Source organism: Vigna umbellata, chromosome 3, assembly GCF_029865625.1.
Source record: "Vigna umbellata cultivar VRB3 chromosome 3, Vumbellata_1.0, whole genome shotgun sequence".
NCBI lineage: Eukaryota > Viridiplantae > Streptophyta > Magnoliopsida > Fabales > Fabaceae > Vigna > Vigna umbellata.
In genome coordinates, this window is record NC_142167.1 from 3545230 (window position 1) to 3559914 (window position 14685).

Consider the following 14685-nt stretch of genomic DNA (forward strand, 5'->3'; position numbering starts at 1 on the left):
TAAGTTTTTAATACTAGTGAAATAGACATATTATGACTAGTGTTTTAGCGTCATAGTTTTGAAAGTCATAAAAAGTATGTCCATTTTATGATGTTATGAAAAAGTACGTCATAATAGATTTAATTTATTATGATGTATTTTTTGTAACTTGACATAATATATCTGGTATATTATGACATAATTGAAATTATTAATCATAGTATATTCAATTTACTATGACATAATTATGTTTACCTATCATTAGCTTCTAAGACGTAGTTATATTCACCTATCATAATATTTTTGATATATTATGATAGATATTCGTTCACATGTCACAATATGTGTTATTCACAATTACTTACTATGACATACATGGTCATGTACGTCATATTGTTTTTTTAAAGTTTTATACGTGTTGTTTTACATTGAACATACTATAACAAACAATGTGATGTACGTCATAGAAATGTTGTGTTTTTTTAAATGTTATTCTCTGTTTTACCAACTCATCCAATCAATTTACTTAAAAGTAAAAAAATTCAATCAAACAAACAATATATGAAATTTGTTTCATACATTAAATTGTCCAATAATATTTAATATATTATTTGTACATAAAACTATATATTCAATCCAAATATTACATTAACCTACATATACAATATTAAATTTGTAGTCAAGTTTCTACAAATTACCAACACTTAAAATAAAAGAAGTCTACTTAGTTCTAAATCTTCCATGTATGGACCTTCCATTCGAGATGAATAATTAAAAGTCTACAAATAAAATAATGTAGTCAAAACAATATTGTAATGAACAATTAGATAAATATTTAGTCTGTTTTTCAATACCTTATTCCATGAATCAATAATGTTTGTACAAATAATGATGTGCATGTGTTTCATTACGTAATATCCACACTCATAGTTTGTTTCATTACGTAATACAAATTGAATATGAAAACATTGAGATTATGTGAATTATATGTGTTTATATATAAATCTCTATTTTATTGAAAAATATATTTTGGTCAGTAATTGTGATGTACGTAATTTATATATTATGTAGGTTTGTTTATGTGATTTCTATGATATAGGATGTCATGAAAAAAAAAACCACATTTAAAAAAAAATGCAGACTTTAGACAATAATTATGATAAAAGTCAAGGCAGAAAAAGATTTATGGCCTCGTTTATGGATCTAACAAAGGCCATAAACCTTTACATTAAAAAAACAATTTAAATAAAATTAGACCTATGACATTGGTTCCAATAATAATCACTATCATAGCCCTTGTCAGATTTTAAATAATTATTTAATTTTCAAGCTCTATGGCAACGATTTTGTGCTTATCTTTGACACGTGCTCAAACTAGTGCTATAACTACTACCGGATGAAAGACGCTCGGGATGAATCTAGATGCAGAACTACAAATGAGGCTTCCAAAGGCATATTCGTGAGTATAGACACAACATAATGACTCTTAAGAGTTAGATGTGAGGTAGTGTTTGGTGGTTTAATTGAAATAAGAGGCAAGGAAAGGTTGGAAATAAAGAGAATCTCCAACGTAAATGAAATAAGAATGCAAAAGTGAGTTTGCGAAAAAGATTTGTGTGCTTGGAAGAAGGTGGAAGGTTGAGGTGAGCTAGTATGTAATCAATTGCACTAGAAGATAGGAACCTATCTAGGGGAAGGAGGCTAAAGGAAGTTTTAGGAGCTCTCAACCCAAGTGACTTCTGAAATGAACAAGCTGGAGTTCTCTCAAATAGAAAATTTACTCAAAGGTTGACACAAGGATGAAGTAACGAGTGTCACCACTAGCAAAAAACCCGCGCATTTGACATATGTTTAATTGTAACCGAAGCAGAAAATGGTGGTGACATTTTTGTAATTATCGCAAACGTATATGCCTCAATTTAAAAAGAACCGATGCCTAAACTGACGCAATGACATTTTTGTAATTATCGCAAACGTACATGCCTTGGTTCAAAAGGAACTGATGCCTAAAACTAGCGCAGTAACATTTTTGTAATTATCGCAAACCTCTATTACCTCGATTGTTTAGAGAATGAAGACATAAAATAACTGAACTTTTTTTGAGAGGGTTTAGGCAGCGGTTCTTTGTAGAACCGAGGTCATAAACTCTTAGACCGCGGTTCTAGTAAAAACTGAGACAAAAAAGAGTTTATTGCCTTAGTTCTGGACCTAATGGAGGTAATAGACCCTTAAATTAATTAATTTTAAGAGTCTATGATCTCGGTTCAAACTAGAACCGTGAGGTAATAGACTCAACTTTTTATTTTTTAATTGCTATACTACTTTGGATTTTTTGAATCGAGACAAAAAATGTAACTTTTTTACCTCAGTTTTTGAAATGAGGCAAAAAAATTTGACTTTTTACTTCGCCTGAATATACCTCGATTGTAAAATCGCTGTCATAAACCCAAAACAACTAAGACAATATCTTTTCGTTGCACCAGTGCACCTACCTGTACATATTGAATTTAATTTATTTTCCGTTCATATTTGTGTATTTATGTTCATATATTTATATTCCGTTTTTATATTGTTTTAAACAGTTATATATATCAATTGTACTCTCTCCTTATAATCAAATAATATACACAATTTTCATCTTTTCTTTTCTCATAACAGTACAACTTTGCCATCAACACTGGGTGCATTGTTGTCGCTGAGCACCGCTTTGTTGGGTGTGAGAACGTTGTGCTGGCCGAGTCCAACTTCTTTCAAATGGGGATTTGCTTCACTTCCTCTTTTGATGCATCTTCCTTTCTTTCTTGTATTCTCTTCATTATGCTACTAGTGACAGATCCTTGAATAAGTTCTTAGCTTGAGCCTAAGTCATCCAAATGACACTCAAGAGGGATAAGAGGATTGTTACTAAGGTTCCATTTTCACGTACACTTCTATTTTTTATTCTAAAAAGAATTAGGAGCTACTCTATTTTATAAAGGCTTATTGCTAACTACTCATTGATGTGATTCATAAATGTAACACACAAATATGAGGTCTTCAAGCTAGAATAATCGAGTTCAAAAGGAGACAGAGAAAGGGGAAGAGGAGCTTTTGGATTTTCATCAAATTCAACTGTAGAGGTAGTAATTCATGGAATGCATACCGTTGAACTCACTGTTACTGATGCATTAAGTGGTATTGATGTTGTGAGTCATGAAGATAGAGTGAAGAACATATATGACATGATGTTATGCACACAAACATTCCTTACATAAACTTATTTGGATTATCATTAGATAGAACCATGATGGTATTTTAACTTCTCTATTGTTCATACAACCCTTATAACTGGTGCGAATATATCTTACGGATGATTCACTGTGCACATTATTATACATGTAATTATTCTACTGTGCACAAACAACACTGATGAAAAACATATTTTTTTGGTAATTTGAACAAGTTCAATTAGGATGCTCTATTTTCATGTTATCTCTGTTGGACTTTCCTTCAAGTTTTCGAGCAAAAAAGTCCTTAAAATACTGATCCACTCTGATACTCTTGAACTGTGGTGGTGTTTGCTCAGTTATCAAACATGGTGAAGGACCTATGACAGCATCTTCTCTAGGGCTATAGAATGTTGCAAATGAAAGTCTTTCCTTCTCTGAATTCACTGCTGCTCGATGCTCAACACTCCGATATGTTCCATTCGTAATAATCTATGCCATACAAAACATGCAAAATTGAAACTAAATCTCATTAGGATAGACCACAGAGAAAAAGAAAAACAGTAACTTCTCTATAATTATGAAATAATTTTTTTTTATTGAGATTATTTTTTTCCATGTTTCTGACTCTTGGTTCCGAACTCTGTAATTTTCATGCATATGATGAATACAATGGCTTTCGCATATAGAATCAGAAAACAAAAAAAGAATGGTTAAAAATTGAAAACAATCATTACTTTTTAAAAACTAAAAAACCAAATATTTTAAAATAGAAAAGTAACTCTTCAAAATATAAAAAGCTACTAAGAAATCTTATAATTAAATAAAAGACTATAAATATAATTTATTCAAAAACATATACCCTTAAAACATCACCCAAAATTTATTACCGAATTGCATTTTAGTTTTGTAGGCTTAATAAGACTCTGAACATTTGAAAAGGTGAATATTAAAGTCTTAAAAAAAACTATTTGCAATAATTTACACATTTAAAACTGAAAAATTAAGAAAATCAAGCTAAACATCGGCCAAAAGTCCTTGTAATAATGTTAATATATATATGAATGAAGGATTTACCTCCATTATGTCACCAACGTTGACAACAAAGGCATTAGGTAAGGGTTTAACAGGAATCCACATGCCATCTTTTCTTATCTGCAACCCTTCTACTTGATTGAGCTGTAAGAGGATGGTTAGAGCTACTGCATCTGAATGATTTGTGAAACCAATGACCTTTTCTGGTTGAGGAAAAGGAGGGTAATAGTTCATCCTCATCATTTGTATCCCATCTTCAAATAATTCTCTCATTTCCCTTTCTTCTATCTCCAAAGCTTTGCCCATTTGTCCAATTATCATCATGGCCAGATCTTTCATTTTCTGTGAGTATAGTTCCAGAGTGTCTCTGCATATCAAAGACCAACACGTAGCATAGATTTTTTTTTTATTTGACATATATAAATGATTACTTCTTTTATGTTAATTTCCAAACTTTCAGAACAGCAAAATATTAATCAATTTAGAATCATGTTTTTAATCTTACATCACATTTAAACAATCTTGATTTTTATTTTTCTTCATGTTCTACAAAAGACACTAGGTTATTTACTTTCTACAATTGCGAATCAGTTGCACCACATTTGAGTTATTATATTTAGTTTTATTTCACTGTAACAGCTTTAGACAACCAATGGTTGGTTTTTATTTTGTAGAACACGGTCTACATTTTTTTTTTGTTTTTCAGTTTAGTTGTTTTTATTTTTATGTAATTTGTTATTGTTGTGGCTATATATAAAACCCGTGTCTATTGAGCAATCAGAGTTATATTATTTTTAGCTAGTATACAGTTTGTTTAGTCTCTAGGAAGTGTATAAGAGTTTTATACAAAATGGTATCATAGCTCTAATATGAGTACTGAGAGGAGAAAAGAAGAAAGAAAAGAGTATAAACGCTCTAAGGAAAATAGTGAGTGCTTGAGTATTTTGTGAAAGAGATGACAAAGGTTGTCAACGAAATGAGTGTGCCATATCTGACAAAGAAGCCAATTATGATAATTGGTGTCTATAAATGAAGACGTTATTGAGATCCTATGACATTTGGGATATGGTGGAAGACGGGTACAATGAACCCAACAGGGACAAACATCAAACGATACACAAATGACCACGTTAAAGAAATCACGTGTAAAAAATGCCTCAACATTGTTTTTTCTCTATAATGCAATAGAGTCGCAATTCAAAAAAATAATGAATGTCGCATCCGCAAAGGAAGCCCGAGAAATATTGGAGATTGCATATAAAGGTGACAATCGTGTTAGACAAGTCTGAATACAAGCTCTCAGAGGGAAGTTTTAACTGCTACAGATGAGCTCAAAGAGCAGGTAACCGAGTACATAACTTGGGTGGAGACAGCGGCCAACCAACTCGACAGGAATGGAGAACAAGTGCCACTTAGCCAGGTTGTAGGAAAAATTTTGAGATCCCTCACAAAATATTTCGGAAGTATCGTATGCGCTATCGAAGAATCGAAGGAGTTGTAAGTTTTCACAGTAGATGAATTTGTTGGGTCATTAGAAGCCCACGAACAAAGGAGAATGAGTTGAGATTATCAGGTTGAACCTCTCGACCAAGCACTACAAGCACGTTTTGACTCAAATGAAACTTGTAATACTCAAAGCCAAGGTCCTAAAGGTAGAGGACGAGGAGACCAAGGACGAGGAGACCAAGGATGAGGTGAACGTATCCAAGGTAATTTTGAAGATGATAGTGAAGAGCAAACCAATCAGTAAAACTGGCGTGGCCAAAGACAAGGGAGAGGTCAAGGAGATCGGTCATGAGTGAAGTGTTTTAAGTGTGACAAACATGACACTATACAAACAAGTTCAAATTGAAAAAGTGCTACAATAGTGGTAAGTCTGGTCATATTGTTAAATTCTGTCAAGCTGAGAAGAAAAGTGAGAGAAACTTTCTTACAAAAGAAGAAAATGAAGAAGAAATGGGGGATTTGTTGAGTGTCGAGTTGTCAAAGAACTCGACAATGCTGATGAAGTGCTCAGAAACAAAGTTGGTGAACTCGAATGTTGTATCGTATCTGAAATCGGATACTAAAAAGATGGCTACTAACTCGATATGATATCTATATACTGGAGCAAGTAATCATATGTGTGGAGATGAAACTCTCTTTGATGAACTCACCAAGGTGGAGGTCGATTTTTTGTCTTTCAGAGATGACAGTCGTGAAAGGACGTGAAACAATTTAGGATATGCAGAAGGATGGACAAGTTGGAGAAATTAGAAATGTTTATTATCTTCCTTAGGTACTATATTTGAAGGATAAAAATGGTCATCTTTCAATCCGGGTAAAAATGAAGTGAAACCGAATGTATAAACTTGAGTTGAAAATCTTGCAAGAGAGGTGTTTAAAGTTAGACATGAAAGATAAAGCTATGATATGACATTTCTGATTTGTACACCTTAACTTTAAAAGTTTGGTCGAGCTTTTAAGGAGAGAACTAGTATCCAAATTATTCAATATATAATTTAAAAAGAAATTTTATGAAGAATGAGTGTTTGGAAATAGTCAAAAACAAAGTTTCCAAACTCATCCATGTACAGGGAAAAAAAGTAACTCGAACGGGTACACATCGACTTGTGTTGACCCATTACTCCTAGCTGATTTAGTGATAAAAGGCATCATCTCATTTATAGATGGTTTCTCTAGAAAAGCTGAAGTGTATCTTTTATAGGACAAATAGTACTGTTAAAAAAGGCATCAATGGCGTCACAGAAGATGTACAATTTATACTATTATCACTGCATAAAACAAAATGCATACACAAAAAGTGTGAGAAAATATAAAAGTAGAACCTGAAAGGGAGAGAGAGCTGTGGAAATAAGTGGGGCATTCTGGATTTGGTAGGAAGGGTGATCATATAGAACATATCATTGTGAAATCTTAAACAGAGAGACTCTAAGATTTAGAAGAAGAACTGGAAATGTTCACTCTCATTTATTAGCAAAGTTTATACGACTATATATAGTCGTTACAGTAAAATAAAACTGACATAAACCACATTTACATGCCTAGATGTGATCCCTAAAATCAAGGAACTAATTGACTTATTCTTCCTAAATAATAGGAGTTGAGAAACTAAACAAAACAAATAAGAATAACCGTTGCAGACTTAACATTCCCTCCCTTAAACCAATGCATCTATACTAGTTACACCAAGCAAGTTTCTCAACTTCTCAAACTGCTCCAGCTTTAGTGGTTTTGTCATGATATCTGCAAGTTGATCCTGAGAGTTACAAAAACTGAGTTGCACTTCCCCATTATTAACTAAATCCCGAAGAAAATGAAATCTCACATCAATATGTTTGCTCTTTCGATGAAATACCGGATGTTTGGATAGTTGTATAGCAGAACTGTTATCACACATAATTTTAATCCCAGATTCATCTTTAATTCCAATCTGCTTGAGTATTCTTCTAAGCCAAATACATTGGCAAGCACAGAGGGCTGCTGCCATGTATTCAGCCTCTGTTGTAGACAATGCTACCACAGTTTGTTTTTTTGAAGCCCAAGACACCGCTCCTGTACCCATCATAAATATAAAACCAGATGTGCTCCGTCGATCAGCTAAATCACCCGCATAATCACTGTCCGTGAAGGCTAGTAATTGTGGATCACCACTCTCTTTTCTGTACCAAATCCCAAAATTTGTTGTGCCTTTCACGTACCTTAAAATTCTTTTTGCAGCAAGCCAATGTGTTGAGGTGGGACTGGTCATAAATCTGCTAATCAAACTTACTGTATACATCAAATCAGGCCTTGTAACAGTTAAATACATCAAGCTGCCAACTAGTTGCTTATATAGAGTTTCGTCAACTTTCATTCCTTCTGTTTCTATTGACAGTTTTGTTCCTAGCACCATTGGATTTTTTACTGCGTTGCTATCCAGCATTCCAAATCTTGACAGTACCTCCCGTGCATATCTCCTTTGGCAGATAAATATGCCATTGGAGTTTTGCTGAACTTCAATGCCAAGAAAATGGCTCATCCTACCCAAATCAGTCATAGCAAATTGCTGCATCATAGAATGTTTAAACTGCTCACACATGAATCTATCATTACCAGTGAATATTAAGTCATCCACATAGAGACTAACTATTAGGATTTGTTGTCTTGTGACTTAGTGAACAATGTGTGTTCACTAGAGCATTTTTCAAATTGTTCCTGGGTGAAGTAAGCTTCAATCTTATTGTACCAGGCCCGGGGTGCCTGTTTAAGACCATATAATGCTTTCTTGAGCCGATAAACTTTTTCCTCTTGTCCTTTCTTCACAAAACCTTCTGGTTGCAGAACATAGACATTTTCCTTAAGCTCCCCATGTAGGAAAGCACTCTTCACATCCAATTGAAACACTTCCCAGCTATATTGAGCAGCTGTAGCCAAAATTACTCGAACTGTGTCAAGCCGAGCCACTGGTGCAAACACTTCAGTATAATCAATACCATGTCGCTGTGCATAACCTTTAGCGACAAGCCTTGCTTTGTATTTCTCCACTTGTCCCTTTGCGTTCAGTTTTGTCTTAAACACCCATTTAACTCCAATAGGTGTAACTCCGTGAGGTAATACAGTGAGTTCCCATGTGTGATTCTGTTCTATTGCCTCCATTTCACTTGTCATAGCCTCTCTCCAATGTTTACTAACCACAGCCTCTGTGAAGGTAACTGGATCACTATCTATCATTGCATTGAAGCAATCTTCTTCGGGAAGACCAGTTTCATAGTCTTCTAACCATCTTGGTCGTCTCCTTGTACGGACACCCCTCCCTGGAGCAGATGAAATACTACTCTCTGTACCAATCTCAACCTCTGCACCAGTCTCAACCTCTGCACCAATCTCAACCTCTGCACCAGTCTCAGTGTTGTCTTCTACCTCATTCCTACCATCGGCATCTTCATAGTGAAGATCAAGTTGTTGTGTCGTTGTCTCTAAAGTACTCCAGTTCCAACCTTTTTCTTCCGCAAACACCACATCTCTACTGATAATAATGGATTTGGAAATTGGATCATATAACTTCCAAGCCTTTGATTCATCACTGACTCCCAAGAAAATGCATGGTCTGCTTTTGTCATCCAATTTAGTCCGCTTCTGATTTGGTATATGCACATGTGCAAGGCAGCCAAAAATTTTAAAATATTCCACCACAGGCTTCACACCGCTCCAGGCCTCCTCTGGAGTCGTATTTTCTACTGCTGCAGTTGGGCTCCGATTCTGAATGTGCACACACCACTTCACAGCATCCGGCCAAAACATTTTGGGAACCTGTTTTCCAGACAATACAGCTCGCACAGCGTTCATAATTGTTCTATTTTTCCGTTCAGCGACACCATTCTGTTGGGGAGTGTAGGAGGTGGTCAGTTGTCGACGTATGCCTTGTGAGTGACAAAACTCGTCAAAGGTGTTGGACAGGAATTCACCTCCTCTATCTGTCCTGAGACAAGATATACGCGTACCTAACTCCGACTCAACACGAGCTTTAAACTTTTTAAACATATCAAAAGCTTCTGATTTTTCATGTAAAAAATACACCCAAGTCTTACGAGTAAAATCATCAATGAAGGTCAAAAAATAGCGCTTACCACTATGTGAAGTTGGATGGATAGGACCACAAATGTCTGAGTGAATCAGCTGAAGTTGTCTAGATGCTCTCCAGGTGCTTTGACTAGGAAACGAATTTCTGGACTGTTTCCCAATTAAACATGTAGAACATGAATTTACTTGAAACTCCAACGTTGGCAGTCCAACCACCATCCCTTTGCAGGCCAACATATTCAATGCCTTATAATTAAGATGTCCAAATCTGCAGTGCCACAGGAAAGCTTCTTTTTCTGAGACTGTTTTTGTTTGCAAGCATACTGGTTGTTTTGACACTAAGGAAGCTGTCACATAAAACATCCTGTTTCCACTCATATTAGTTTGCATAATCAATCCTCTTGTGGCATGAAACACTTTGCATGTGCCATCTGAAATCAAAATGGTTAGACCTTTTTCTTGCAATTGTCCTAAGCTGAGTAAGTTGTTTTTCAACTCGGGAATGTAGTATACATCAGTCAAGACCTGAGAAATGCCATTAATTTGCATTCGAATACTCCCCTTAGCTACTACTTTCATGTGCATATCATTCCCAAGCTTCACAGTTCTGCTGGACTCTTCCTCCAAATTTACAAACCACAATTTATTGCCTGTCATGTGGTTGCTGCAGCCAGAATCAAAGTACCATTTGTCTTCTACATTTTGGGAGTCCTCCTCATGTGCCATTAATAAGAGCTCTTCCTCTTCATCATCTATTTCTACATAATTTGCCTTCTTGTCCCAATCTGGACACTCGTATTGAAAGTGTCCCAATTTGTGACACTTAAAGCATTCAACAGTGGCTCTATTGAATGATTGTCGACCTCTCCCTCTGCCACGACCACCTCTGAATGTACCCCTGCCTCTTCCTCTTTGAGGGCGATCATCATGATTGTTTCTACTTGAAGCTTCCTCATGTGTTGCCTTTAACACCTGCTCCTCTTCCTGCGATCCTTGCATCCGCTGCTCATGTACAAGGAGACTCCCATGCAGCTCATCAATAGACAAAATGCTTGTATCATTTGATTCTTCAATTGCACAGACTACATAACTGAATTTTGGGGTGAGTGAGCGCAAGATCTTACTCACCACAGTGCTGGACTCCATTACCTCGCCATTCGATCGCATTTTACTCACCACAGTCATAATGCGACCAAAAAAGCTGTCTACTTTCTCCCCATCTTTCATGGTGAGTAATTCAAATTCTCTTCGTAGTGCTTGAAGTTGTGCACGCTTCACCCGTGTAGAGCCTTGATATTTCTGACGCATAGATGTCCAAATGGATTTGGATGTGCTTTTGTCAAGGATAGTCTCCAAAATTGAGCGATCAATAGATTGAAAGAGAAAATTTTTCACTCTCAAATCTTTAAGTTTAGCCTCCTGAAGCATTTTTGCTGGGTCTCACTGTTGGGTCCTGTACTAAGAACAGGTGTTGGAATACCATCCTCCACCAAGCTCCAGAGCTCCTTGCTCCGAAGAAAATTTTCCATCGTCATGGACCAAAAATCATAATGTCCATCAAACCTTGGGATAGAAGGTTGGACGAATTGTTCAGGAGTTGTCATTTTGAAGTAATCACAGATATTCAACACTCTGCCTCTCTTGTTTGGTGCTCTCGGTCCTTGGATTATCAGTCCCCTTACAGCTCTTGATACCAAATGTGAAATCTTAAACAGAGAGACTCTAAGATTTAGAAGAAGAACTGGAAATGTTCACTCTCATTTATTAGCAAAGTTTATACGACTATATATAGTCGTTACAGTAAAATAAAACTGACATAAACCACATTTACATGCCTAGATGTGATCCCTAAAATCAAGGAACTAATTGACTTATTCTTCCTAAATAATAGGAGTTGAGAAACTAAACAGAAACAAATAAGAATAACCGTTGCAGACTTAACATTCATTCCAATCAAGTTTTTGATCTTCACTCACAACAAATAATTGCCCAAAACCCTCCATAGTCTCTGAACTCTGCCAATACTTTTTCTTCTCTGATATTGGAAGCTTGAAAAATTCCTTAATCTCCAACTTTATTTCATCCACCAAAGAACAGCTCACACCATGGTTTATAATCTAAAACAATATTAAAATTCAAATCCAGTTTATTAACAGATTGAGATTATTCAGTCAGATCAGATCCATGCGTTTCAGATAAATTGAAGAATGAAAAGAGAATGTTCAAGTAACCTGGAAGAATCCCCATTCTTTGCAAGCAAGGTGAAGCCTAGTCAATTCCGAACTTGCAGATTCTTGAGAAAGCAATTTCTGAATGTCAATTACTGGAATCTGAAGGGTGGCATCAGATTCTTGAGAGATGAACACCGTTTGTTGTTGATGTTGAGGCTGAAAGTATCTTTCTGGAACATTAGATACATTCTCTGTAGATAACTCTTGAACTGATGGTACCAATAGTGAAGTTCCTGATTCCTTAGACAACTTTTCCATACACTTTACCTCAAACAAACTACACACTTCCACTGTCTTATTCTCTGCTTCAACTATAAACCCTGCCTTTTATATTTTGAGTTGAGATTTCGACCTATAACTAATATAATACTTACTTCCCACCGTATATAAATTACTATTATAATATTTATTATTTATAATTTATAAATAATAAATATTCATAGATATAACTCTCCATTACAAATATCATTACTATAATATGTAGAAAATGTTCTAAAATATCTAGTCTAGTACTCCTTCTAAAATATGTGGAAAATTCGGTGAGAATGTACTTAGAACATTTAAATTTCATCCGTATGGCACTACTTACATTTCTATAGATCTCTTTCAAAAACCATTTTTGTAAGAAGCAAATAGCAAATAGACCATGTGTTTATAGATATAACCTTTAGCTCACCGCCAGAATTTTGACTACATCTTAAAAAAATGTTGAATCATTTTTATAGTAAAAAATCTTAAATTGATCTCTTAATTTATTTTAATTTTAATTTTTTATTTTAATTATCTTATGATTTTTTTATTTTTTAATTATTTTTATTTTGTTTTCTAACTTTTAAAAAATTAAAAATTTTTATTTTGTTTTTTGTGTTTTTAAAATTTTAAAAAATTAAAATTTGTTAGGTATCAAACTGACCGTACAATTACCGTTATTATCATATTAAATGTTATTGTATTATTCTTTATATTTTTATTTTATCTCAATTCAATCTTAATTTTTTAAAATTAAATAATTTTGATATTCTTAAAAAATGTTGAATCATTTTTATTAGTAAAAAATCTTAAATTGATCTCTTAATTTATTTTAATTTAAATTTTTATTTTAAAAATTTTAATGTAATCAAGTTTTTTCTTCGGTTAATATTGAACTAACATGGATAAAAAAGTAACGTATTAAGTTATGATTTTTTTATTTTTTAATTATTTTTATTTTGTTTTTTAACTTTTAAAAAATTCAAATTTTTTATTTTGTTTTTTGTGTTTTTAAAATTTTAAAAAATTAAAATTTGTTAGGTATCAAACTCACCGTACAATATTACCATATTAAATGTTATTGTATTATTCTCTATATTTTTATTTTATCTCAATTCAATCTTAATTTTTTAAAATTAAATAATTTTGATATTCTTAAAATTGAAATTAACTTTAATTTTTAAAATTTATATAAATATTTTATTAAAATTGATATTTTTATTAAAATATTTTTAGGTTTAACTCATTTGCTCCTCGTATTTGAGTGTCAATCTCAAGTGGATCATCGTTTTTCTTTCCGATCTCAATCGAGTCCATAAACTTGTTAAAATGAGCCAATTAAGTCATCTTCGTTAAATTTTCACTTACGGTGTCTAACTTGTTAAAACAATGATCCACTCGAGATTGACACACAAATAAGTTGAAAAATATTTATACGTTAATGGTCTAAGCAGGCTGTCATCATCATCAGAGGTTGTCGGGAGGTGCTGTCGTCGAGCACTGATCATTATTAACCAAATGATTAATAGTAACACTTGACAAGTAACACTGTTTTTGGAAATATCCGCTAATAGTAACGGTTCTGAAAACCTCCACAAATAACCGTCGTTAAACAAAAACCATCCATAATTATTTACCAACACTATTTTCTTAAAAGATTTTCATAATTGTGGAAAATATATTTAACAAGAGTTAAAATCGTGGATAATATAAAAATTAACCTTTCATAAAATTTGATATTTTTGTAATATTTATTGAATATGTTCAAGGTCTCAAAACAATAAAGCTTTCCGTGTGACACTACCCAATGAGAGGCAAAAAACAAGGAAAGTGAGCAGTGTCATGTCTTCCGAAAATATTTTAGAAGTATAAATGTATAATTTTTTTTAAAATATCAAATACATAAAATATTCTATTCTAAAATTAAAAAAAAAAACTTTTGTTTATATACTAAGTTATATAGAAAAAGATATTGGGATCAAGCCTCCTAAATTCTGCCCCAATAGTGAGAGATTAAAGACATATTTAGAGGAAGTAGAGATTTAACCTACCATCACAGATTATGGGGACACAAAGATAGCTTTACAGTAGTGTTTGACAGTATATGTGCACACTTCGTGAAAGTATTCATGATATATCCAGAAAAGAAAAGAGAGAGGCAGCAAGGAGGAGAAGAAGAAATCTGATATATGAAAAAGTATTGTGTTATACAGTAAAGTGATAAAAGGGTACATATATAGGAGATAAAAACAGAAAGCAATAAATGGGAAGCGGTGCGGTGCATAGGATTAGTTGAAACTGTATTTCTGACAGCCCCCCTCAAGCTTGGCATATATATTAATTGTGCCAAGCTTGGAATTTAGGTGGTGAAAGGTGGAAGGAGGAAGCGGCTTTGTGAGAATATCGGCAAGTTGGAGAGCAGA

The 14685-nt window shown here is 33.8% G+C and overlaps 1 protein-coding gene across 1 annotated transcript; it reads right to left on the reverse strand.

Annotated features, from left to right (window-relative positions):
* Positions 1-3225: 3225 nt before the first annotated feature.
* On the reverse strand, positions 3226-12346 carry LOC124844768 (protein SRG1-like). The gene is made up of 5 exons (XM_047321775.2): positions 12014-12346; positions 11727-11899; positions 7049-7123; positions 4263-4587; positions 3226-3677 (listed from the first exon to the last, which is right to left on the reverse strand). Exons 1-5 carry the CDS (start codon positions 12269-12271, stop codon positions 3423-3425), a joined length of 1086 nt encoding a protein of 361 aa, XP_047177731.1. The 5' UTR covers positions 12272-12346; the 3' UTR covers positions 3226-3422.
* Between the last annotated feature and the right edge of the window lie 2339 nt (positions 12347-14685).

Coding starts and splice junctions, on each gene's coding strand:
- LOC124844768 (XM_047321775.2), bottom strand. CDS start 12,271: ATGGAAAAGTTGTCTAAGGAATCAGGAACTTCACTATTGGTACCATCA. Junction 7,124..11,726: donor CAAAAACTTGATTGGAATGA/ATGTTAAGTCTG, acceptor ATTTCACAATGA/TATGTTCTATATGATCACCC. Junction 3,678..4,262: donor ACGTTGGTGACATAATGGAG/GTAAATCCTTCA, acceptor TGTATGGCATAG/ATTATTACGAATGGAACATA.